The 27,971-nt window shown below is 40.6% G+C and overlaps 2 protein-coding genes across 3 annotated transcripts; both read right to left on the bottom strand.

Annotated features, from left to right (window-relative positions):
• Positions 1 to 2,977: 2,977 nt before the first annotated feature.
• On the bottom strand, positions 2,978 to 5,345 carry LOC127532411 (uncharacterized). The gene is made up of 2 exons (XM_051944041.1): positions 5,281 to 5,345; positions 2,978 to 4,174 (listed from the first exon to the last, which is right to left on the bottom strand). Exon 2 carries the CDS (start codon positions 4,170 to 4,172, stop codon positions 3,261 to 3,263), a length of 912 nt encoding a protein of 303 aa, XP_051800001.1. The 5' UTR covers positions 4,173 to 4,174; positions 5,281 to 5,345; the 3' UTR covers positions 2,978 to 3,260.
• A 9,291-nt stretch (positions 5,346 to 14,636) lies between these two features.
• Positions 14,637 to 16,781, bottom strand: LOC127532410 (uncharacterized). 2 transcript variants are annotated; one of them, XR_007939858.1, is made up of 2 exons: positions 16,334 to 16,781; positions 14,637 to 15,520 (listed from the first exon to the last, which is right to left on the bottom strand). XR_007939858.1 is itself a non-coding variant. In XM_051944040.1 (2 exons), exons 1-2 carry the CDS (start codon positions 16,457 to 16,459, stop codon positions 14,996 to 14,998), a joined length of 1,032 nt encoding a protein of 343 aa, XP_051800000.1. In that variant the 5' UTR covers positions 16,460 to 16,781; the 3' UTR covers positions 14,637 to 14,995. The 2 variants fall into 2 exon arrangements, 1 of the variants encoding a protein (XP_051800000.1); XM_051944040.1 differs by having other exon boundaries at positions 14,637 to 15,901.
• Positions 16,782 to 27,971: the final 11,190 nt, after the last annotated feature.

The raw sequence follows: 27,971 nt of genomic DNA, 5'->3' as shown, positions 1-27,971 counted from the left end.
GTTTGGTGCAAGAAACCATCAAACAGGTGCAGAAAAAGAGAACAAAACATTGTTCAAGAATGTTCCTTCTCTGCTTGAACCTTGGAAACAGACACAGAGTCTTCCAAAGACGAAGGGACAAACATTTTTCTAGGAGAGGAGTTTTGTTTTTCTAACTTTCTGTGGTCCTTGAATGCATCCCAGCGTGTTTCTCTCATCTTCAGGCCTGTGAGGCCCAGACAAACACAACAAGGAGTGTTTGTTTCACCTCTTCAGCTGACCTGCTCCATCTTCATGAGAAACTTTCAAAGTCACTCCTAAAGGTCAGTAAAAGTCTGTAAATGAGTCCGTTTGCAGCCAGAGTCAGATGAAGGTCCGTGTGAATGCAGTCTGGTGGCTGTCAGGTGTGCTGGACGTTGCTGAACTTGTTCATGGTGACATGTTGAAGTTTTCTGCTTCTGTCTGGAAACACAAATGTTTAATCATAGAGGCTCCTGTTTTTATTCCTGAAGGTTCCACAGAAATGAAGAGAGTAAAGCTGTAGTGTTTGTTCAGCTCAGGTGTCGCCTACACACTGTTAGCTCACAGTCAGACCTCATCTGCTGCTCTGAACATCATTTGAAAGGATTTCAACCAAACAAAGTACAAATGATGCTTTAAAATGATCCTGGAGTGCTCTCATGTCCAGCACGTGTTTTCTTTGCTGATATTTAGCCTCATTAATTCATTTTACATCAATGTTTGCAGTTTTTTCTAATGCTTCCATGTGACTCAGTGGTTTCATATCAATGCTGAATCCTTTTAGTGTCATGGATCAATAAGATGCACTTTTTATGTTCTATTTTCCACATGTTTCTGCTTTTCTAGGAATGTTTTGGATTTGTTCTCATCCTTTTTCTAATGCTTCATGTCATGTGATCCAGTGGTTTTCAATCAGTCTGAGTTGTTGTTTTAGTAGACTGAATAAATCAGACAGTTTTTCCTGTTTTAGTGCTGCTTCTATTGGATCTGAATCTGTCTGTATCCAAACTGTTTTCTTTCCAACAGCCTTCATGTCCTGTGATCCAGTGACTCTAAATCATTCTCTTTATATTGTATATTAGAGCTCATTCTGTGACAGAAATCCAGACAACAGAGAGATCAAATAAGATGACTACACTTTGTGTTTGGAAGTGGTTGTTGTGATGATTTAGTTCCAACAGATCTCACTGTCATTGGAATGAAGCTCCACCTGTGACTATCAAACTTCACTCCAACTGACTCTGTTCTTTTCTGTTTTCCTGCAGGTAGATCTACCAACAGTAAGAACCATTTTTATTTCATTTCTCTTGGTTTTTCTCGGCTGCCGTGCCGATCTCTCTCCAATCATCTCCATCTGAATCTAACAGCCTGTTTTCTTCTTGTATTTTTACGTGTTTCTCTCCGCCTCCTTTATCTTTGTCTTTCCAACATGGCCGCCATGCCATGATTGTCTAATTCCATCTCTGATTGTGTTTAATCGTGTGTTGGGTTTTTGTTTGGCCGCCGTGCTGATCTCCATCCTCCCATTCATCACGGTCTGTCTCTGTCCCAGTGTTCACTCTCTTCTTGTCTTTCCAACATGGCCGCCGTGCCATGACTCTCTTACTTTCCTTCTGACTTTCTGTTGAATCTTGTTGCTGATCCATCGTCGCATCAGATCCATTTTGGTGCAGAAACGTGTTCATCTAAATGTGGTTCTATCAGTCTTTCTCTCCGTGCATCTTTCCAACATGAATGCCTGAATATCTCAAAGCGATGTTGGTCTGTCTGTCAAACACAGCTGCTGCTCTGTTTCTGTTTTAATGTTCAAACGTTCATCTAAAGGTGAGAGCTTGTTCGTTCTTCAGGTGTTTGGTTTTTGCTGCTGTGCTGATCGTTCTCTATCCAACATGGCTGCTCTGCTACGACGCTCGCCTTCTCTGTTTCTCTGTCTGCTCATATCCAGATTTCTCTTCCAGTCAGACTCTTGTATATTGAAGGTTCATTGTCTTTGTTACTGTAGCGATGAGGCCTGATGCAGAGGCTGCAGGATTTGGACCGAAGTGGTTCAGAGAACAGAGCAGTTTCCTACATCTTGACCAGTAATGTGTCGTGCTTCAGGGCTCTGCTGTGGATCAGTCGGGTTTTAGGTTGACTCAGAGAAGGTGGTTCACTGCTCCTTCACTTTGTAATTCTTTGAGTGTCTCTGGGACAGGGAGGGAGTTTTATTTCATTTTATTTCTTGTGGAGTTGATGTCAGAGTAGATAATGATGTGAATGGAGCAGTCTGAGAATCTGCTTTCATGAAGTTTTTCAATAACTGTTGATCTGAACAGACTGTCGATACAGCTGATGGAGAAAAGAAGGAAAATAGGTTGTTGTTGTTTTTTGACCCACATATTTGCATTTTATTTTGAAATATTTAAAAGTGACCTCAGAAAATCTGGCTTTGATCCAAATGATTGTGGATGGTTCCATGTCCCGTTACATTCCTGTCTCATCAGGGTCAGTGCAGTGTTCGTGTTTATGCAGTAATCCTCCTTTTTGTCCTCAGGAAGATCTACAAACAGTGTCATTTCTGTTCACAGACTGTTTGGATCATTCTAATCGCTCTTTCTCTGCACTATTCTGAATCTACCTCTGCTTTATCTTTCTATCATTTGTCTGTAATAAAGACAGGACAGACTTTATCCATCTTCAGAATGAATTTGAAACCTCACCCATAAATAATCCACACAGCTCTGCCATGAACTCTATTATGAAAAGGGTTCAAACAGACTTGAATAAATCTAAACAGGTCTTTGTCATTTCCAACAAAGTGAAAACTGCTTTGTGCAAGTTTGTCATTTTGGACCATGTTTGGCTTTGTTTTTCTGAGTCGTCGTTTACAGAAATTAACTTATTTTGGACAACCATGAAGTGCTCCTTCATCACATTTAGTTGCTGACTTTCCAGAAATTCACACATGAAACAAAACGGTGGCTTAATATGTCTTTAATGCAGTTCAGTGATACGTTACAGTAACAGTTGCTGGTATATTTTCTTTTTAGGGAGACCCTGAAACTAATGTACACAAAATTGCTGAAACAAATGTAAAGTTGCATAAATCCATGGGTAGCACATTGCATAGTTGTTAAATCAGTATTATTCAGTGAAGAAGAAACTAATAGTAAAGAGAAAACAAGATGAGTATGGAACTGATTTTATATTAACTGAGAAATCACCAAAATTATCAAACTTGTATGTGACTTTTCTTTTTTGTTCCTAGTCCAGCCTTTTCCTCACTGGATGTTTTTCTTCCAACACACCAGTTTTCCTGCTCTGTGCAGAAACAGCAGAGGTAACACCAGACTGCTGGGAAGATTAAACCAGACACCAACTGACATCATCACACACTCAAGACCTTTTTCCATCAAGTAGTTAACATTTGCAACCAGATTCCATGAAAACCTCAACACCAGCATTCCCAGTATGACCATAATGGTGTAGAACGCCCTCAGCTTTGATTGGTCAACCCTCTTCTTATCCCCGCCCTGTTCCCCTGGACCTGGACCAATCAGAACACAGAGAACAGAAACGCTGCAGAAGGAGACGACTGTTAAAGAAAATACGGAGAGGCAGGAATCGACCACCATGGTAGCATCTTCACTCACCACCAGAACCACCATTACAACAGAAAGCAGCCAGACACAGGCGATGCTGATGTTCCTGATTCTGATCCCTCTCTCTTTTCTCAGGCTCAGGTAGGTGATGGGATGAACCACAGCCAGGTAGCGCTCCACACAGGTCAGGAGGTGGAAGAACATCTCACCGTACCAGATGAGAAAAGAGAGAAAGAATCCCACAATGATGATGTTGTAATGATCACTGTAGACGCCACAGATCATGAGGATACACCCAAAGACTCCAATCATCTCCATGGTGACCATGTTGTAGGTGAAGCTGTCAGAGTGACTCATGGTTGCTGCTGAGGAGGTGGAGACATTTAGTCTCCGTTGTTGGAGACCATGGTAGATGATGAAGATGCAGAGAGGGAGGAGGAGGAGGGTGCGGGTGATGAGGAATGATGTTAAGATGAAGGAGCTCGGTGTGGTGACGTAACAATGCATGTCTAAAGGGAGGTTGTAGATAATCGAGGAAATGTTTGGATGACGAAGGGAGTCACTGGAGGATGAGGAGGAGTTTACTGACATGTCTGAAAGAAAAGAACATCACAAAAGGATGAAATTAGTTTCTATGAAATGATTGGAGCCTGTGTTGCTGTTATTGATTCTTGATTTAACTTTTTGTTGTTTTTGCTTTGCTCCCAAATATTGAAATAAAAAATAACTAAACATTAATATTTTTAATGAAATGTGATTTATGAATCAAACTGTGCCTTCCAACTTCATTTAAACGACCCAGTTTAGTAGAAATCTGCATCAAATGTGTTTGCAAACATTGAGTTTTTTCTGAGTATTTCAGCTGTCCACAATGCTGATCCTTAATGAATCATTATTAGTGTCAGTAATTTCCCTTTTCTTTAAAGACAGTATCACAAATAATATTCATTGATTATCACTTTGTTCTATTCATGGAATTCAACACATTTTAAACTGACAACTTATTCAACTAACAATTCTAACGCTTTGCCAGCATCTTTACAATACGTCACCTCAGCTGCACCCTGTTTTGTCCGTTAAGATGAACAGTAAACAGAATTCAAATGGTGTGCTGACAAAGATTTGTGTATTCAGATGAAGCAGTCATTAACTCTGTGCTCTGTGAGTGTTTCTGTGTTCGTGGTTGTTGTTTCAGTCACACCTGTAGCTGTGGTTGTTGTGCAGAGAAATATTCAAATCAAACCATTCAAACCATCAGAGTTCAGCCCATCATCTGTTTTTTTTTTTTTTTTTGGCACGTATTGAGTCTCATTTGATCCTTAGCACATGCCACATAGACATTATTCTATCAGGTCAACTTAATGAAGTGTTGGACGCTGTTGTTCTGAGTATCTGATCAATAATCGATATCTCCCTGCTCAGTGGCTGTGAACCATCTTGTTTTAAACATGCTGTCGTTCACCGTCTGATCAATAAATCAGTCTTAGATCCATCAGTTCCCGACATGTAACCACATCACACTATGTAGCGTCAGTAAAAAATACAATTAGATGGATAGTTATTTATCAGTAAAGCAGTTCCAGTTATGTTTAAACTTATGAATTTAAAAAACGTGTATTAGCCGTTTTTCCAAACATGAAGGTTTTTCTGTGCGTTCTAGATAATGATGATGTTAAAAAAAAGAGAGAAAACGACCAACCTTGTGAGTGCTTGTTTCTGAGCTTCCTCCCTCTGTGTCTCTCCTCGGTGGACTCTGAAGGTTTGATCCAGATCTACTGTACTGACTGTATATTACAGAACCACTCCCCCTCTCTGTCTCCATGAGTTTAATTCAAATATGTTTAATTTACATGAGCAACACACTGTGACTATCACAAACTGTCAAACTTGATAACTTATGAACTCCAGAAACAAATTCTCACTCCAGCACACACACACACAAGTAAATGGTAAATGGACTTGCTCTTATATAGAACTTTTCTACTCATCAGAGTACTCAAAGCTCTTTACAATAATTGTTCCCATTCACCCAGACACACACACATTCACACACTAATGTGCAGGTTGCTAATCAACCTGCAACATCAGTCAGTATACATTCACACACCAGTGGAACAGTCACTGGTAAGCAATTAGGGGATTCACAATCTTGCCCAAGGAAACTTCGGCGTGCAGCACAAGGCGAGAGCGGGAATCGAACCGCCGACCCTTCGATCATTGGACGACCTGCTCTACCACCTGATCACAGCCGCTGCAGACAAAGTTTGTGTATTCAAATCATTTACTGTGTGGTTTTAATCACACCTGTGACTGCAGTTTAATGATGCTTTACAGAAACAATCAATCATTGCTGGCATATTTAGCACAGTTAAGGTCTGAAAAAATCCCTCTTTCTGGCCACAGTCGTCAAACATCCCTGCTTCCTTCTCACCTATCGGTGCTGGGAGATGTAGTCTTTTAATGCACATGTAGAAACAAAGACATCATTAGAGCTTTGCACTAGTTCATGCAGGTGCAAAGTGAGGACGTCGCAAGCCTCTCTCCTTTTAAATCATCTTCTGCTTAAGTCTTCTTAAGTCAACTTCTAAGGATCTGCAAATCTCCCCCTCCTCCTTTTTAAGAGATTCAATATCATAACTTGTGATTTGACAGAGAGGGCTGCAGCACACCTCTGCATCTACTCTGTTCAGTCAGTGGAAGAGGACGAGGAGCATCGCTGCTGATGCCCACCGATCCACCTGTTCATCTAAACTTTGCACTGGTTGGGAACTGTCTCCTGTGTTTCGATTTTTGTGGAGAGATCTTCTTCCACATCCTGACCTGTGTGGAGCGCTACCTGGCTGTGGTTCATCCCATCACCTACCTGAGCCTGAGAAAAGAGAGAGGGATCAGAATCAGGAACATCAGCATCACCTGTGTCTGGCTGCTTTGCTTTATAGGGACAAGTTTGATGGTGGCAAAAGACTTCATCTTTGTGAATCTCTGCTTTGTGATATCGTCTTTAGCTACCATCTTCTTCTGCAATGTTTCTGTTCTCTGTGTTCTGATTGGTCCAGGTCCAGGGGAACAGGATGGGTGCAAGGATAGGGTTGACCAATCAAAGCAGAGGGCGTTCTACACCATTATGGTCATACTGGGAGTACTGGTGTTGAAGTTTTCCTGGAATGTGGTGTGGGTTGTGCTGAGTTTGTCAGAATTGCTGATTGTGTGATAGTTACCAGTGGTTTCTGGTTTAATTGACCTGGCACTCCGCTGTTGCCTACCATGAAAACTACCATGTTGTAAGAACAATACCACAGGTCAATGATTGGATTCAATTAGTCCTTGATTTCTGAGAGAAATCAAAAAGCCAGCAGCTTTTTGGTTCTGATTGGTGGACATGGATTTTGTTAGATGAAATGTTGAATGATTTATCAATTGTGGGTCGGTAGAAGAAAACACTCTCCCTTGCTGACAAAATCATGCTGTTGTGTTTAAATGCTGAAACTAAAATTCAAACCTGAGCACAAAGACAGGATTACAGTAGGAACATTTGCTATTGTATTGCAAATTAGAGAGATCATCCAAATGTTACAAGGGTGACCGAATAAATGTTAGATCAGCTGTTAACATCCTGAATGTTGGGGCAACTGTCATTTTGAAACTATTTTTTTAATTAACACGAGACATCCTGATTGGGCATGATTCATCTTTTGAGTGTTTGCTGCCAAGTTTCCAGGATGAGAGCTAATCACAGATCTACAGAGGTGTTCAGGATTGAATACACAACAGGGTGTGCTGACATTGTCATTTAAAGCTGTCTGATAAATGATCACTTTAATGGTCAATTCAAATTAAACAATCTGAACAACTTCTTAGTTTCAATGTGATTCTTAGGCTTCAGTGATGGTTAATAGGACTGTTCATTTCAGAGTTGTATCACTGATAAATGAAGCAGTTCAGTCTGTTTTAGGTGATATTGCTGATGTGGGAATCAGAGGGTGCATGGGTGTGTTGTGTAGTCTGTGAGAAAAAACAAACAAACTGCTGAGCATCTTGCTGGATCTGGCACAGAAGCTTCTATACCTGAATGTATGAGACAAAACAGTGAGATGGGTGATAAGGATGCAGCGATGTTGAAGGAGAGGGCATTATGATCTTATTGGTTGTGTTTACCATCTGGTCAAGCTGGTGACGTTAAGACGCCTGACCACAGATATGAAAGAGGTGCAGGAAGAACTTGTGTCCGCAGACATTAGAGGTGCAGGAAGAACCGTTGACCGCAGATTTAAAAGAGGTGCAGGAAGAACCGTTGACCGCAGATGTTAAGAGGTGCAGGAAGAACCGTTGACCGCAGATGTTAAGAGGTGCAGGAAGAACCGTTGACCGCAGATGTTAAGAGGTGCAGGAAGAACCGTTGACCGCAGATTTAAAAGAGGTGCTGGAAGAACCGTTGACCGCAGATTTAAAAGAGGTGCAGGAAGAACCGTTGACCGCAGATTTAAAAGAGGTGCAGGAAGAACCGTTGACCGCAGATGTTAAGAGGTGCAGGAAGAACCGTTGACCGCAGATGTTAAGAGGTGCAGGAAGAACCGTTGACCGCAGATGTTAAGAGGTGCAGGAAGAACCGTTGACCGCAGATTTAAAAGAGGTGCAGGAAGAACCGTTGACCGCAGATTTAAAAGAGGTGCTGGAAGAACCGTTGACCGCAGATGTTAAGAGGTGCAGGAAGAACCGTTGACCGCAGATTTAAAAGAGGTGCTGGAAGAACCGTTGACCGCAGATTTAAAAGAGGTGCAGGAAGAACCGTTGACCGCAGATTTAAAAGAGGTGCAGGAAGAACCGTTGACCGCAGATTTAAAAGAGGTGCAGGAAGAACCGTTGACCGCAGATTTAAAAGAGGTGCTGGAAGAACCGTTGACCGCAGATTTAAGAGGTGCTGGAAGAACCGTTGACCGCAGATTTAAAAGAGGTGCTGGAAGAACCGTTGACCGCAGATTTAAAAGAGGTGCAGGAAGAACCGTTGACTGTAGATATTGAAGAGGATCAGGAAGATCCAGTGCTCACAGTTGTTCAAAAAGGAGCAGGAAGAACTGATCCTGTTTTATCAGTACAGTCTTTAACAATTTTTTTTTAAAATTTTTCGTTGAGAGGAAATATTACATTTCCTGGAAGTAATGAAATCATTGTGTGGTGATACAGTGCTGTATCATTTGATATTTAAGTGATTTTGCAAATAGGGTGTATTTAATTTAGTTGTGCAGTGAGTATCACTCACAGTAGTTTATTTTACCATTCCATCAGGATGAACAGAAGAAGGAATTCAGCTAGTTTTTTAAGGATATCTGAATGTTAAACTGTGTGCTGTGTTTCTGTGTGCGTGGTTGTATAATTTTCTGGACACCTGTGAGTGATTTTGGTGATTCTTTACAGTAACAATCACACTGTTGGTATAATTTCATGGAAGACTGATGCTGGTGTGCACAAATCTGTTTAAATAGTCCCATTTAAGATACATAAATACAAGCAAACATGTTTGATCATTGTTTAGTCTGAATTATTTATTGAAACAGCAGCTACAAAACAGTTTTTATGTGCTTTATACAGGAAATGCAGTGATGCTTAGCGAACAGAAAATTGCCATGTGGTTATCGTGACTTTAAAACAATTATCAAACTACGAAGACAGAAAAGGAGCAAATTATAAATCAGAATGCATTTTATTTGTACAGATATGAATTCAGTCAGGATGTGGACAAATGTACCACGTTTGATTTGTGTGGTTTGGTAGGACAGTCTTGGTGAACATTATATCATCTCAGAATGTCAGCATTATGATCATGTTGTCATGCTAATGTTAGCAATTTGCTGAAAGCTCTGTTATTTCAAAGTACATCCTCACAGGGTTGCAGGAGACTCTTAAGTCCCTTTTACTTGGCGAATATAAATTAAATAATTCCCTTTAAAGTAAAAGGAATGTGTCTGAACTCTGCAGCTCTATCCGCATTTTAAGCCTGTTTAGCTCATTTCTCATCTGAATCCTCAGCAGACAGCTGATTCACGAAGTCCAACATCTCCAGACAGACATTTTTCTAAGCATGTCTGCTACATGTGGTACCAGACAGACTGTGTATTTATTAATGTACCTGTATCATGTCATGTGTCTTTGCAACACGAAAACAAACAGACGCTTAATAACTGAACCACAGGCTTTCTTATTAAGTTTTGGAATTTCTTGCTATTTAAATTTGCATATTAATTAGTGAAATGAATTAATTTCTCAGCAGACTACATTGTGGTGGGATTTAAACCGACTGCTTACAGATGCATAGATGTAAAATTCTGCAAAAAAATCTTCCACTTGTGTTTATTGCATGCTTTTCTTCCAACACACTAATTTTCCTGCTCTGAGTAGAAACAGCAGAGGTAACACCGGACTGGTGGGGAGATTAAACCAGAGACCACTGGTTATTATCACACAAACATCATTTCTTCCAGATGCAGAGAGTACAGCCAAACCAGATTCGATGAAAACTTCAACACCAGCACTCCCAGTATGACCATAATGGTGTAGAATGCCCTCAGCTTTGATTGGTCAACCCTCTTCCTGTCCCCACCCTGTTCCCCTGGACCTGGACCAATCAGAACACAGAGAACAGAAACGCTGCAGAAGGAGATCACTATTAAAGATAATACTAAGGTACAGAAAGCCATACTACTGTTGATGTCATTGATCATCAACAGACCCGTCTCTACAACAGAAAGCAGCCAGACACAGGCGATGCTGATGTTCCTGATTCTGATCCCTCTCTCTTTTCTCAGGCTCAGGTAGGTGATGGGATGAACCACAGCCAGGTAGCGCTCCACACAGGTCAGGATGTGGAAGAAAGTCTCTCCAAAGAAGAAGAAAGACGCAACAAAGTACCCAACAAGAAAAGTCTTTACGTGTTGACTGTAGATACCACAAACCCCGAGGACAGACCCAAAGACTCCAATCATCTCCATGGTGACCATGTTGTAGGTGAAGCTGTCAGAGTGACTCATGGTTGCTGCTGAGGAGGTGGAGCCGTTTAGTCTCCATTGTTGGAGACCATGGTAGATGATGAAGATGCAGAGAGGGAGGAGGAGGAGGATGTAGGTGATCAAGTATGAGGTGGAGATGAAGGAGCCTGGTCTGGAGATGAAACAATAGATGTATGAAGGAAAGGGATTGTTGGAAGAAATGCTTGGATGAAGAAGGGAGTCATTGGAGGATGAAGAGGAGTTTACTGACATCTGGAAGAGAAGAAGACAATCAAATGGATTAAATGTGTCAGTGTCTCTTGGAAAAAGGATCTATCATCCATTGCTGGGGGGTAATTTTCAACCCCAAGAAGACATAATTAATTTTCATTCCATTGTCGTTGATCATCTTCCTCCACTTCCACACTCCTTGACAAAATTGTATCCCTTCGACAGTTCTGGCTCTGCAGAGTGTAAATGATGCATATAATAATGGTTCTTGTAATATAAAACCATTTTAAATCGTATTATAACCAGATTTTTATCTCCTATCATGTTGCTGATTGAAATGAACCTCATTCACCACAGAAAACATGAAACATCAGTGAATCCTGCAGAATATTGATCCAGATTAGCTGCAGTTGTGTATCAGAACCACTAGATGTCAGTAAACAACCACATTTCAGTCTGCATCAAAGTCATGGAGACACACCTTGGTCACATGACCTGAAGGTGTTATTGGAACATGAGCTGGAACTTTAATCCAGACTGAGTCCTCACTGAAAGGGATTTAATTCAATTGTATTTATTTAGAATGACAACAAAATAAATTCCGTCAGAGCTCCTGCAGTTCATTCAACACAATGCTGCTCAGCTCCTTGTTCAGGTGGAGCAGGTCTGCTTCATTGGTAGGAGATGGAGATGGACACTAATGAATCAGTAATTAAAGTCCAATTAATAGTATATGTAATTCAGAAATGTGCTATTCTGTACAATGTGAATGAGAAAAGAGTATTTAGCAATGTAGGATTACTGCTTTTCCCTCAGTAATGCTTCTGCTACTGCTATGAACTAATTAATAGATTCATTTCCATCACTTCCAAAACACATCCAGCTTGAAATATTAACACTGTTTATTTTCTTTACTTTGTTTCATTGAAGGACAGATTATTGTTTCTGAGACACCAGCACTCCTCTCTCTGTTCACTATTGTTCACTCCTGGATTCGAGGCAGACTGAAGTCTGACAAATACTTCAGAATAATTCTTTAAATGATTGTTGAAGAATTCACTGTAAGACAGATTTAGCTTATATTTAAATTATGTCTTTCCTCTGTCAGTAATAGGTCTTTAAATCATCACTAATCAAAAATAAAAACTATTTTCAGCTCCAAACAACATGAAGTAAAACATGATGACAGATTTAAAGGACACCCACCTTGTCAGCAGTGTTTCTTTCTGACCTTCCTCCTGCTGCGTTACAGAGTCACACACTGTTGGAAACTGACATCTGATCCACATTTACACAACTTTACAACATCAGTTTGTGTGATTGTGTAACAGATGGAAGGTTTACATGTTTTGTCCAGGACCAGAGCTCAGAGTCTTGTTCAACAATACGTCAGCGGTTCATGATGTGTTTATTAAAATGAACATTTATCAGAATTCAAATGACTTTTACATAATCAGAGACAGGTGTGTATTCAAATCAAATAAAGTGATTGAGTCCAGAGCGGCTGTTCTTGTTGTTTCATTTAAATATGAGCCTGCAGATAAATGATCACTGAGAAAAGAAGACGTGTGGTTTAGTTTTCTTGTTGGACTGTCATGTAAATAATCATTAACAACAGAGTTAATACATTTAGATGATGAATTAACATTCAAAAATCTCCAAAACATGTCTTGTTTGTTTTTCTCTTTTTTTGTTGAAGCTCGGTTCTTTGATAAAAGATTCTGGCAGCCTTTTAAGACAATAAGAAAGAAGCACACAGACAAATAAAGACCAGAGAAAGAGAAATGACAAAGGGTGAGGAGAAGGGAGAGAGAGGGAGAGAGCAATGTCACCGAGAAGAAAGAAAACATCCATGTAGGGAAAGAAAAGGAGGAAGGACAGATCCAGAGGTGATCCATGGTCAGACTGCAGTGGATAAACTGTTCATCATGGCGTCAGCAGGTCAATGCAACAGCTGAGTGTGTGCAAGAATGCAGACTAAGGTAGCCATCTTTGTAGTTTTTCACCATCAGAGCCAACGGCAGCCACAAGGGGGACGGAGGCTGAAAAGAAATGCAATAAAATGAAGAGAAAAAAGATGAGCAGTGTATAAATCCATCGTTCGCCATGCTCAGACTGCAGTGGATAAACTGTCCATCATGGTGTCAGCAGGTAGAGGTTGCCATGTTTGTAGTTTTTCACTCTTCAGGTTTCACAGTTAGAACTGCACATCAAAAAGCCCTCCTCTGTATCAATTATATTCCCTTCAATTTACCACATTTACTCTTATGCTAAGAATACCATTTCTGTTGAAATAACTCAACAAATTTTAGAACTGATTGAACATGAACAATAAAAAATGTAATAAGAGTCGTGGCAACGTTCCCATAATATGAGGGTTTCTGAATCTTTTTTAAAACGGAGGTTTCATCTGGAAGTCTGCGCTTGTTCTTTTAACGACAAAATGTTGAGTAGATTTCTTGGAGTAGAAACAGCATTGCTATTTTTAAGCTTTTAAATCTGAATTGGGGTATTTCTCCTCATAGTTGTGTTTCTTCTTGGGTGTTGGGTTATTTGTTGGTGCTGTGGTTAACATCGACAGTCATCTGAACCTGTAAATTGAGCTCAGCGATGCTGTGTAGCTGTCATGTAGGGTTAGCTCCACTGTCAGGCATAAGTCTGGACAGGAAAGGTTAGAAGAGAGCTGACAGGAAACACAGGTGCTGTTTCAGGCTCTCTTTCACAGAGTCTTTGGGCAGTAGGTCTGTAAAAACTGTGGCTTTGACTCACATCACGCTAATCACCTGCATCCAGTTCTGATGTTGGGGAGGAGTGTGTCCAGTCAGGAGGTTATTGTTCAGCTGATTTAAAGGAGACTATCTAGACTGCCCTGTGAAGCTGACAGTAGGAGACTACTGACAATCAAAAGAACTGAATGTATTGATGATTCTTCAATCCGGGGGGTCTACCGCTCTGCCAAGTCCTTGATCTATCTTTTGACTGCACATTGACCACTTCAAGAAGAGATTATTTGGAAATATTGTCTGTAAGAATACTGTAGTCTTCAAGTTCTCATGAATAATTTGAAGTATATAATATGATCTGAAGTCAGTCTATCTTTTATTACTGGGATTCAAAACTTCCGTTATTTCAATATTTTGGATTTCCACCTTTTATTAATGAGGCATGGTGTAAACCAGCTTTCTGTAGACATGATCTGCTCTTCTTCAGTGACTGCTTTCTATTAAACTGCTCTTAGCTGGAGGGCTTTTGTCGCTCCACATATTTCTTTAAAATTCTAAAAGCGTACTTTGGGATTCAACTCAAGCAACATACTTAACACAGCTGTAGTTTTTATGTTTTTTCTTCTTTTGACACTCAGTGTGCTTTGGATGGGACCATGTTGGAATATTCTTCTTCTGCCAAACTTCTGCAGACCAGGAATCGTCTTGTCAGTAGATATTTTGGTATATTCTCTGGCATTTATGATGCCTGTATAAATCTCTGTATATGTCATCTCCCCAACACCTCTTGCTGTCATACAACTGGATATTTTCACACTCCCACTTCTGTGCTTCACTGTCAGGTTTATGTATTCACTGCCCATCTTCTTAGTTTAGATTGAACTCACAATATTCGTCAGACTTCTTTTCATATCTTTATGCAAAGTTAATCTTATTGAAGCTGTCCATAGAGGCTGACATAATGTACCATCTACCACACTGTCTGAACTGCTGCAGATATTTTTTAGAAGGTTCTGGTGTTCACAAGTCATTTTATAACCATGTTAATGGAGTTAAAGTACTAACAGTTTAGTTGCAATAATTACAAATGTTCTTGTTTTTGTCAGTGACCACAATATGTGTTTATCTATCAATCAAGCTTTATTTTTAGAGCACTGTTCATGCAAACATAATGCATAACAAAGAACTTTACAGAACAAAAACAATCAATTTTTTACAATCTAACATATTCTACACAATTTCAATGAAAGATGCAATTCAACAGGAAAGGAGGAAATGGTCTCATAAATCAGTACAACAGACAATGATTATAAATGAAAAAGATTGACATGTCTGGGACAGTAAGCTGGGAGAGTTTAGAGCAGAGGTTTCTGGATGGCGGTGCTGAACGCTGAGCTGAGCGAGACAAACAGATGATTCCAGAGTCTGGGCCAGCGACAGACAAAGAAGTGATTTTAATTCAATGACTTTAGCATGTTTTCTAATTGGATGCTCTTTTACAACAACCTAATTTTCCTGCTCTGTGTAGAAACAGCAGCGGTAACACCAGAGCACTGGGCAGATTAAACCAGATACCACTGGTCAACACCACACAATCAGCATTTCCTACGGACACAGAGAGCACAGACCAAACCAGATTCCATGAAAACCTCACCACCACTACTCCCAGTATGACCATAATGGTGTAGAACGCCCTCTGCTTTGATTGGTCAACCCTCTTCCTGTCTCCACCCTGTTCCCCTGGACCTGGACCAATCAGAACACAGAGAACAGAAACGCTGCAGAAGGAGACGATAGTTAAAGACAGTGTCAAGAGACTTAAATCCACAATGACGAATGAGTTTCCCATCATCATGCAACCCATCATTACAAAGCAAAGCAGCCAGACACAGGCGATGCTGATGTTCCTGATTCTGATCCCTCTCTCTTTTCTCAGGCTCAGGTAGGTGATGGGATGAACCACAGCCAGGTAGCGCTCCACACAGGTCAGGACGTGGAAGAACATCTCACCGTACCAGGTGAAAGAAAAAAGAAAGAACCCAACAATTAATAGGTTTAAATAAGTGATACCGCCACAGTAAAGAGCACACCCAGAGACACGAATCATCTCCATGGTGACCATGTTGTAGGTGAAGCTGTCAGAGTGACTCATGGTTGCTGCTGAGGAGGTGGAGCCATTTAGTCTCCATTGTTGGAGACCATGGTAGATGATGAAGATGCAGAGAGGGAGGAGGAGGAGGATGACTGTGACGGAAAATGTGGTTAAGATGAAGGAGCCTGGTCTGGAGAAGTAACAGTAGATGAGTAAAGGGAGGTCAGAGTTGATGGAGGAAATGTTTGGATGAAGAAGGGAGTCATTGGAGGATGAGGAGGAGTTTACTGACATCTGGAACGGAAGAAGACATGACATTTTAAGTGGATTAAATCAGCAAACTACATTAAATTTCATATGTGTGAAAGATGAAATCGTCTTTTGCTACTTTCAAGAGTTTGAGGGATTGTTTGATGATGGTTGTGCTTGTCTGTGAAGGTCTGATAAAAGAAAACAAATGTGTGGTAGGAGATGTGACTCCAGCAGAAATTTTGTCTTGAATTGCTCATGCAGCCACATCACAGCATATGTCATCAATAATAATCCCAAACAGCTGAATTTTTAATGAATAGTAATTATCAAACCAAACTTGAGCGTTTATCTAAAAAAACTTTCAACTATACAAGTGTCAAAAATACTGAGGTGTGTCTGTGCATTTCAGTCATTAATGTAACTGATTACTTTAAATGATTGATATTTAAAAAGTAAAATGAGAAGAACACCAACCTTCAGAGTGTTTCTTAGAGCTTCCTCCCTCAGTGTCTCTGCTCTGTGGAGGGTTTGATCAGATCTACTGTACTGACTGCTTATTCCAGCCCAACTCCTCCTCTCTGTGTCCACAAGATCAATCATGTTTCATTTGCATTAAACTAAACACTGTGACCATGACAAGCTGATAAATGAAGAGCTGCAGAAGCATTCTATGAACACTCACACACACACACACACACACACGTTTGTACTTCTATCTTAGTGAGGACATCCATAGGCGTAATGCATTTCCTAGAGCCTTACCCTAACCTTAACCATCACAGCTGATTGCCTAAACTTAATCCTTACCCTAACCCTAACCAAACCTCAATTCATACCTGTTCTCTAAAAACAAGTCTTCACCCTCAAACATGGCTGTTTCAAAGTGAGGACCGGCCAAAATGTCCTCACTTTGATAGTGAAAGGCAGAAAATGGTCCTCACAATGTAGCAAGTACAAGAACACACACACACACACACACACACAGATGTTTGTTTTTCTATACCGGTGGGGACTTACCATTGACTCCCATTCATATCCAACTCCTAACCCTTACCCTAACCCTAACCTTAACCATCACCAAATCAATGCCTAACCCTAAACAAACGTTTTTGCACTTTTACATTTTTTATTAACAACAATATGGCCAAGAAAACGGCGTTGCCACCCGTGGGGACCTCATTTTAGGTCCCCACCGTAAGACAAGTCCCCACCTTTATAGCAAATAGTCAGGTCAAAGTCCCCACCGGTATAGCAGAAACAAGTACACACACACACACACACACACACACGCACACGCACACGCACACACACAGACAAAGTTTGTGTATTCAAATCAGAGTCATCCACTGTGCAGTCTGTGAGCTTATCTGTGTTCATGGTTGTTATTTTTGTCACAGCTGTGAATGTGGTTTTGATGATGCAGTAAATCACACCATTACTGCTGTATCTTTAAGTTGAGATAACGAAAAAAGAGAAAAACACTGTTTGTCTCTCTCACCCTTTAATAACTCACATGAAGCATTATCAGATATTTAGATCCAGGGATAATCCCGCTTTAAACTTAGCAACAGTGACGTTAATTTGTACAACCCAAAAACATAAAGTTGTTTGACAGAACATCAGAATCTCTTCAGCGAACAGCATCCTTTAACCCAAGAAAAAGAGAACACAGCATTTACTGGGGAAACAACTGGATAAATCACAGTAAAGAACGTCCCCCTTCTTCCCCAGACAGGAAGACGTCTCCATCAGGTAAATGGTTTGTTCCAAAGAGAAGTGGTCTTAAGTAGGGAGTGGCTACAGCTCCACAATCAGTCACATTCCCCACACGCTATGAAACAACAAGAACACACAGGAAGCTACACAACAAAACACTCCATAGAGTTAGAATCATAAATTTACCTCAAAACTGTTGACATCAAAGGTTAAAGTAGGATACAGAGAATGTTTAAACCCACCAAGAGCCAAACTGCATCCACTGATATATAAACCTGTGAAATGTGTCAGGTTCTATTTGTAGATGAACCTGCAGCAGCTGAAACTGACACAAACAAAAGTACAAAGACAATATTCAAACTCAAATGATGGTTCAGACTGTATTTTATGTGTACAGATGTCTGTGTGGAGCAGAGAGCTGAAGGTGAACAAACAAATCAGACTGAACTCTGCAGCTTCGTCCACGTTTTAAGTCTTGTTTAACTTTGTTTTGTCTTTACAGATCATGTGGTTCAGCCTCAGAGCTCTCATCAGCTTCATCTGTCAGCTTTTTGTTGGTTTTTCTGTCCCAAAGTGGCAAAACAAAGAAAAGGAATTAAATTAGGCAGAATTTTTTCTGATTTTTAATTTTTTTTTTTACATTGTGGAATCTTTAATGATTTAAATTTCACTTCTTCTCACTGGATGTCTGTGTAGGTTCTCATTCATCCAGGTCATGGTTATCCAAAGTAGTTTAAATCAATCCACTGGACTTTAAGAAAGTTCCTTGAAGACGTTTCACCTCTCATCCAAGAGGCTTCTTCAGTTCTGGTGGTGGTTGGTGTTGCCTCAGCTGTTAAACCTCTGTGAGGTGTGTTCAGGGCTATTATTCCAACGACGGATACCAAAACTCATCTGACTACTCAACGATGGTGGTTGTGAGTATCGGTGGGGGTCGTTGAAATGCACAGATGTCACTGAGCCCTCGTGTGCTAATGGTGGTCATTAGCATGAGTCTGCTGAGTAGTTCTTTTGGGGAGTTTTGAAAGGACCTGATTGTAAATCGGCGAAAGATGATGTCGCAGACCACCCCCCCTTTCAGAGATGGCTTCTCTCCTTTGACATCATCCTCATGATGAGAGGAGTGAAAGAATCCATCCATGTCGAAGTAGAAGCCTCTTGGAAGAGAGGTGAAATGTCTTCAAGGAACTTAAAGTCCAGTGGATTGATTTAAACAACTTTGGACTTCTCACTGGATGTTTTTCTTCCAACACACTAATTTTCCTGCTCTGTGTAGAAACAGCAGAGGTAACACCAGAGCACTGGGAAGATTACACCAGACAGCACTTATTATTGTCACACACTCAGCGCTGTTTCCCATCACGTGGAGTACAATCCAAACCAGATTCCAAGTAAACCTCAACACCAGTGCTCCCAGTATGATCATAATGGTGTAAAACGCCCTCAGCTTTGATTTTTCAACCCTTTTCATGCCCCCACCCTGTTCCCCTGGACCTGGACCAATCAGAACACAGAGAACAGAAACGCTGCAGAAGGAGATGACTGTAAAAGACAATATTAAGTTGCAGAAATTCATAGAAATGTAGAGGCCATCGATCGCCAACAGACTTGTCTGTACAATGCAAAGCAGCCAGACACAGGCGATGCTGATGTTCCTGATTCTGATCCCTCTCTCTTTTCTCAGGCTCAGGTAGGTGATGGGATGAACCACAGCCAGGTAGCGCTCCACACAGGTCAGGACGTGGAACAAACTCTCTCCATACCAGGTGAAACAACCACAACTGAATCCCACCAAATATATGTTTAAATGACCACTGTAGACACCACAAATCAAGAAGATACACCCAGAGACTCCAATCATCTCCATGGTGACCATGTTGTAGGTGAAGCTGTCAGAGTGACTCATGGTTGCTGCTGAGGATGTGGAGCCATTTAGTCTCCATTGTTGGAGACCATGGTAGATGATGAAGATGCAGAGAGGGAGGAGGAGGAGGATGGTGGTGATGACACATGTGACGAAGATGAAGGAGCCTGGTCTGATGGTGATACAATACATGTATAAAAAGTCAGAACTGATGAAGGGAGTGTTTGAAAGAAGAAGGGAGTCATTGGAGGATGATGAGTTTACAGACATCTGGAAGAGAAGAAGACATGACAATCACATCAATCACTGATCAAATAAATGTATAAGTCACATCTATCATTGTGTTTTAGAGTAAGGATCCATTCTCTGTTGCGTTGTCTCTACACCATCCTTCACCTCTTCCTCCACTTCCACACTCCTCCCTGACAAAACTGTGGAGTATAAATGATGCATGTAATAATGTATCTTGTAATTTAAAACCATTTTAATCATCATAACCAAATTTTTACTTCCTATCATGTTGTTGATTGAAATGAACCTCATTCATCACAGAAACATGAAACATCAGTGAATCCTGCAGAATATTGATCCAGATTAGCTGCAGTTGTGTATCAGAACCACTAGATGTCAGTAAACAACCACATTTCAGTCTGCATCAAAGTCATGGAGACACACCTTGGTCACATGACCTGAAGGTGTTATTGGAACATGAGCTGGAACTTTAATCCAGACTGAGTCCTCACTGAAAGGGATTTAATTCAATTGTATTTATTTACAATGACAACAAAATAAATTCCCTCAGAGCTCCTGCAGTTCATTCAACACAATGCTGCTCAGCTCCTTGTTCAGGTGGAGCAGGTCTGCTTCATTGGTAGGAGATGGAGATGAGACAGACCTGCTGAGTCTGGAGCTGCTGAATGCATGCAGTAAATCTGGTGACACTACAGTACAAAGAGAATATTTGTGTCCCTCTTCATTGTTGCAGTGGTTCTGTAATTTGCAGACGGTCCCTGTTTACTTGCTGCACAGCCGTCTGCACATAGACACCAATGTTATTTCTGCAGCTGCAAAGACAGCTACTTTTAATAAAACATGGCTTAAAGCACATTGTGTACTTTACAATGATGGGAAAGAGGCATCGTTTATGTTTAGACAACATATATCTGATGAGTTATTGATGGCAGAATCCAAATCTGTAACAAATTCAGGTCGAATTCTGTCGTCCTAAAAAAACAAATATTCTATGAAAACTCTCAAGGTATAGCCAGAGGTTTTTTTTTTTTTCCAGGCACTGACGGACTTTTCAGCAGTTTTGCATTTTTCAGACATGGTTTCCGTCAGTAATTGTCTAACTGCACACATAACACGAGTACATAAGTAAATCACACACAACTCTGAAAAGGAGTATTCAGCAAAATGAGCAGTTTAACTTCATTTAACTGGACTTTAAACTGTAATATAAATACTTTGATGACCATAAAGGTTCCAAACATTTCTTCTATCACTGTTATGGACAAATTAACATCTGAATTTCCACCAACAGATGACATCCACCTTCATTTAGTAAAAATATAGTTACAGATTGTCACTGTTTCTTCTCTCTCCTCTTTATTTTCTGTATTCTTCACTCACAGTTCTCTGGTTTAAATGCAGGACTGAATCATTTCATTAAAACAGAAATAATTTAGTAAATGATGATTGGTGAAGAATTTAATACAAAACAAATTTAGCTGACATTATAATAATAGATCCACTTTGTCACTCACAGCTCCTCAGAATACTCTTCTGATATCAATCAACAGTTAAATTATTTTCAGCTCCAAACAGAAATAACTAAAACATGATGACAGATTTAAAGGACACCCACCTTGTCAGCAGTGTTTCTTTCTGACCTTCCTCCTGCTGCGTTACAGAGTCACACACTGTTGGAAACTGACATCTGATCCACATTTACACAACTTTACAACATCAGTTTGTGTGATTATGTAACAGGTGGAAGGAGGGCTGTGAGGGTTTTACATGTTTAGTTAATTCACACTTTATCATTATTTGATACGGTTCATTTCTGTAGGTAAATGTTCTCCTGGTTCTCTCCTTTTCCAGGGAGGATCAGAGCCTCGTTCATCAATACGTCAGCGCTTAATGATGATGTGTCGATTAAGGTGAACATTTATCAGAATTCAAATGACTTTTACATAATCAGAGACAGGTGTGTATTCAAATCAAATAAAGTGATTGAGTCCAGAGCGACTGTTCTTGTTGTTTCATTTAAATATGAGCCTGCAGATAAATGATGAATGAGAAAAGAAGACGTGTGGTTTGGTTATGATGTTGGACTGTCATGTAAATAATCACTATCAGCAGAGGTAGTACATTTAGATGATGAATTAACTTTTAAAATGAGTGAAACATGTTTTTGTTTCTGACGCTTGTTACATTTTGTCTTCATTTTACAGGTTTAATAAGTTTCATAGAAAACTTTTGTCACATTGAAAGATAAATTAAAGGAGCAAAATGGTAACAGTCAGCAGCACAGACAAATGAATCAAAACCAGAGAATGAGAGATGAAGAGAGAGAGCAATGTCACCTCGAAGAAAGAGCATCAATGATGAACAGAATCCTTCACACTAAATCTGACAAAGCCTCAGAACAACTGTGAGGAACCTCAGAGTTATCTTTGACCAGGACATGTCCTTTAACTCACACATTAAACTAATCTGTAGGACTTCCTTCTTTCACCTGAGAAATATTGTAAGAATCAGGAACATCCTGTCTCAGAGTGATGCAGAAAAACGAGTCCATGCATTTGTTACTTCCAGGCTTGACTCTGTCTCCCCCTCCACCTTGAAACACTGTGCTGATCAACTGTCTCCAGTCTTCACTGACATCTTTAATAAATCACTGGAGACATGTCACATTCCAGCCTGTTTCAAGACCTCCACCATCATGCCTGTCCCGAAGAAGCCAAGACCCACTGGACTTAATGATTACAGACCTGTTGCTCTGACCTCTGTGGTGATGAAGTCTTTTGAGCGCCTTGTGCTTCCTCACCTAAAAGCCATCACAGACCCTCTTATGGACCCCCTGCAGTTCACCTACAGAGCCAACAGGCCTGTAGATGACGCCGTCAACCTGGCTGTCCACTCCATTCTGCAGCACCTGGACTCAGCAGGAACCTACGCCAGGATCCTGTTTGTAGATTCCAGTTCTGCTTTTAATACAGTTGTGCCTGCCTCCACCTGCAGATGGATCACAGACTTTCTGTCTGACAGGAAGCAGCATGTGAAGCTGGGGAAGCAAGTCTCAGGACCATCAGCACTGGCTCCCCCCAAGGCTGTGTTCTTTCCCCACTGCTGTTCTCCCTGTACACCAACAGCTGCACCTCCAAGCACCAGCCCGTCAAACTCCTGAAGTTTGCTGAGAAGGTGATCGGATGTAACCTGCCATCTCTCCAGGATCTGTACACCTCTAGGACTTTAAGGCGTGCAACCAAGATCTTGGGCGACCCCTCTCACCCTGGACACAAACTTTTTGAACCCCTCCCCTCAGACAGGAGGCTGCTGATTCTGATTCTGACTATTGTAATTCCTTATTATCAGGATGTCCCAGTCGTTCTCTGAAACATCTACAGTTGATCCAAAACACTGCAGCCAGAGTACTGATAGGAGTTAGCAGAGAGATCATATTTCTCCTATACTGGTTTCTCTTCATTGGCTTCCTGTAAAATCTAGAATAGAATTTAAAATCCTTCTTCTAACATATAAAGCTCTTAACAACCGATCTCCATCATATCTTAAATCTGCTGTGTGTCACCCTCTTGGCTCCTTTATTATTGTCTTTAAATGTTACCAGATTTTGAAATTGAACTTGTTAAACTGAACAAAGAAGAGACAAGCAAGCAGAAATGAAACATGTTTCAGTAATTTCAGACGTTAATCTGTGATTAATGATTATTTGCATGACCGTCCAACAAGCCCTGCCTGAAGCAAAACAAGAAAACCAAACCACACGTCTACTTTTCTAAATAATCATTTATCTGCAGGCTCATATTTGAATGAAACAACAAGAACAGCCACTCTGGGCTCAATCGTTTTATTTGATTTGAATACACACCAGTCACTGGTTATATAAAAGTCATTTGAATTCTGATAAATGTTCATTTTAATAAGCAAATCATTAACCGCTGACATAATGTTGAACAAGGCTCTGCTCTGCTAGAATCAGTACCCTCTATCTACTCAGTAAAATGAAGGCAACATCTTCAATAGCGTGCCAATAAAAGTGTTTGTGCTGCAGTGATTTACTGATAGTTTTACAGCTCGATTATTGTCATAAGTATTTGACATACGTACTTATGTGACCATGACTTCAGAAATAATCTCCAAACTTGTCTTGGTAGCAGCTCCAGCCCCACACTTCCTGGGGGCAAACACAGGCATGAAGCGTTGCCACCTAAATAGAAGGTACAGATTGTCTCCATAATGTTGTCAGATACTTATTTTGCGGTAGTAATCTTATTAGTTCCCAGTTTTCAAGAACGTTTCCTCCTGTTCTACTAGCCAAACTTCCTGCGATGGCCTGCGGCCGGTTAGTTTCATCAGTAAACTGAAACAGAAACTGACTGAGGAAGGTTTTAGATTCCAGCAATGTGAAGTATTTGTTTGTGATGAACACATTCAGACAATTGTAAAGGAACAATCGGTTCAAAAAGGTTGTGCAGTGCATCAGGAGGGTATCTTCTGACAAAACTGAAGCGACTCTGTCTTATTGATTATTATCAGGAGATGATTCTAAGGATCTGTGACTGACAGGAGCTGAATAATCCGGGAGAACATGCAAACTCCATGCAGAAAGATCCCATAAAATGATCTGAGACCAATAAGTCCTGATAAGTCCTCAGCGGTGGATTTGTAGTAGAATAGCAGTCATGTGATCATCAGCAGACAGCTGATGGAGTGTTCACTGGTTGTCATGGTTACAGTGACTCTGTGCTGCTATCTCACAATACAGAAATATTTAACGAATCCGTGGATCCAGACTATAAGCTGCATTGCTGCAAAAATCTAATCATTTGGTCCTTGTGTCATTTCTGAACTTCCCTGAAAATTGGATCAGTTTATGAGTAAGTAAGCTGGCTGACTGACTGACTGAGAGACTGACTGACTGAAAGACTGACTGAAACACTGAAAGACTGACTGAAAGACAGACAGACAGAATGAATTCATTCCACCACGTTCTTGGGCAGAGTAATAGAAGGTCGTCTGGAGGAAAGGTCTGTATGGAGATGGAACAGTAACTGAGCTTTGTGGCTACATTGAGCAGAAATATGTTTGGAGGAGAGAAGGTGAGGCCTTTGAACCCAAGAACACCAAACCCACCATCCGGCATGGTGGTGGCAGCATCATGCTCTGGGCTGTTTGGTGCCAGTGGAACTGATGCTTTAGACAAGGAAATGGAAAAATGAAGAAGAAAATTTGCCTCAACATTCTTCAGGACTGAACTAAAATGTTTAGTTAGAAGGTTGGGTGTTGAACAGTTTGGTGTTCCAACAAGACAATGACCCAAAACACTCATGAATGATGGTAAAGAAATGGTCCAATCAGGCTGTAATGAAGGTTTAAGACTGGTCTGTCCAAAGTCCCGACTTAGACCCCATCAAGAACCTGTGGACTGTGATGAAGAAACTAATCTGAGTCAGAAAGACGACATAGTGGCATAATGGTTAGAACTTTCACCTTGCAGCAAGAAGATCCCTGGTTTGTGTCCTGGCTTTCCCAGGAGTTTGCATGTTCTCCCTGTGCATGCAAGGGGTTTCTCTGAGTACACCAGCTTCCTCCCACAGTCCAAAAATATGCAAAGGTTAATTGATTGTTCTGAAGGTGTGAATGCAAGTGGGATTGTTTGTCTGTGGCCCTGCGACAGACTGTTGACCGGTCCGGGGTGTCTCCTGCCTTTTTTAATGCAAATGAAAGCTATTTGAATTGGACCTATGCAGACAGACAGAGGTGGAGTGGTTCTGTCATATACAGTCTGTACAGTAGCTTTGGATCAAACACTCACAATCCACAGAGGAGACACCCAGAGGGAGGAAGCTCACAAACAAACACTCACAAGGTTGGTGTTCTTTTCATATTTTAATGTCATCATCAGACCAGTATTTGGAAAGCTCAATGGACAAGCAGTGCAGTCAGTGTGGATGGGTTTTTTCTGTTTTTCTTAAATGTAATCAGTCTGCTTTCTAACACTATTGAATGCTGGTTATTCTGTCAAACAGACATGATGTGACCCATTTACATGAAGCCATACACTAAATAAGACGTTTACATAGAGGGACTTTAAAACCAGCAACAAGTTTGAAAGGTTTGATTTGAAGATTTCTCTACACAACAACTTTGATTTTCCTTCGTTTAAATCTGCTATTATTAATAGTGTGATAGTTCCTGTAAAGCAGCATATTTCAGCAAACCACAGTCACAGGTGTGACTGAAACAACACAACCATGAACACAGAAACACTCACAGAGCACAGAGTTAATGACTGCTTGATCTGAATACACAGATCTTTGTCAGGACACCATTAGAATTCTGTTTGCTGTTGGATCAATGAAATGAGAAAATATTCAATGTCTAATGTGATTTATTGTAAAGATGTTGGTAAAATGTGAGAACTGCTAGTTAGTAAGTTGTCTGTTTAAAATGTGTTGAATTCCATGAGAGGAAAAAAGATCGTCAATGAACATGAGAATGAAAATAAATAATATAGAATGACTGTCTTAAAAGAAAAGGGAAATTACTGACACTAATAATGATTCATTAAGGATCAGCATTGTGGACGGCTGAAATACACAGAAAAACCTCAATGTTTGCAAACACATTTGATGTAGATTTGTACTAAATTGGGTAGTTTAAGAAAGTTGGAATGCACAGTCTGGTTCATAAATCACCTTTCATTAAAAAATATATGAAGGTTTTAGTTTGTTTTTCTTTAATTGAATATCTGAGAGCAAAGCAAAAACAACAATAAAAAAAATGTCAACTCAGGAATCAATAGTTTGAATCAAGAACAGCAACACAGAGGATCCCCTTCTTTCACAGAAAGATTTTATCTGATTGACTGTGATGTTCTTCTCTTTCAGACATGTTGGTAAACTCCTCCTCATCCTCCAATGACTCCCTTCCTCATGGAAATCTGTCATTTGTCAACTCAGAAATCCTCAAATACATGAATTGTTTCTTCTCCAAACCAAGCTCCTTCATCTACGTCATAAATCGGACCGCTTACATCCTCCTCCTCCTCCCTCTCTGCATCTTCATCATCTACCATGGTCTCCAACAATGGAGACTAAATGTCTCCACCTCCTCAGCAGCAACCATGAGTCACTCTGACAGCTTCACCTACAACATGGTCACCATGGAGATGATTGGAGTCTTTGGGTCTGTCCTTGTGATTTGTGGTATCTGCAGTGATCATTTTAACGTATTTCTGGTGGGGTACTTTGTTGTGTCTTTCAACTTCTACGGTGAGATGTTCTTCCACGTCCTGACCTGTGTGGAGCGCTACCTGGCTGTGGTTCATCCCATCACCTACCTGAGCCTGAGAAAAGAGAGAGGGATCAGAATCAGGAACATCAGCATCGCCTGTGTCTGGCTGCTTTCGTCTGCAGTGACAGTTCTGGTGATGAATGAAAATGTTTTATTCATTGTGTATTTCTGTCTCTTGACAACATCTTTAATAGTTGTCTCCTTCTGCAGTGTTTCTGTTCTCTGTGTTCTGATTGGTCCAGGTCCAGGGGAACAGAGTGGGGGCAGGAAGAGGGTTGACCAATCAAAGCTGAGGGCGTTCTACACCATTATGGTCATACTGGGAGTGCTGGTGGTGAGGTTTTCATGGAATCTGACCGTGACAGCTCTGTATGTAGTGGATGGAAATTCTCGATGTGTGATAATTTCAAGTGGCGTCTGGCTGAATCTGCCCAGTGCTCTGGTGTTACCTCTGCTGTTTCTGCACAGAGCAGAAAAATTAGTGTGTTGGAAGAAAAACATTCCTTGAGAAAAAAGTTCCAATTTAAAAAAATCCATCATTTAATAACACAACATTTGGTGAGATTAAATTAGAGATTTCCCTCCATGAGGAAACAGAAACGAGAAATAAAATATAGATGACAAAATGGTAGGAAACCTCATTTGACTTCATTCTTTGTGTTTGTCTCCACCTACAGGCAGAATAACTCAACAACAAGTTGACAAACCCAACCAAGTCAAATTCTCTTTCACAGAGGAAGAAAGTTAGTTTGTAGTCAGAGCAGAATTCAGTGATCATACAGGCTGGATTTACACCAATTCAACCACTTCAGACACCAAAAACCTGATCATTTTTCTGTTGCTGCCTCCAGGCTCCACAGGGACAAATTCAATGAAGCTGTTTTTGTAGCTCAGCTCAGGGTTCAACAGCATCATCCCAGAAAACCTCTGCTCTGAACTCACCCAGCTCTCTGTGACCACATCCAGCTGTCAGTCAATCACAAAGTTCCA

The sequence above is a fragment of the Acanthochromis polyacanthus genome, chromosome 23 (assembly GCF_021347895.1).
Source record: "Acanthochromis polyacanthus isolate Apoly-LR-REF ecotype Palm Island chromosome 23, KAUST_Apoly_ChrSc, whole genome shotgun sequence".
Classification (NCBI taxonomy): Eukaryota; Metazoa; Chordata; class Actinopteri; family Pomacentridae; genus Acanthochromis; species Acanthochromis polyacanthus.
This window is presented reverse-complemented; position numbering and strand designations above follow the sequence as displayed.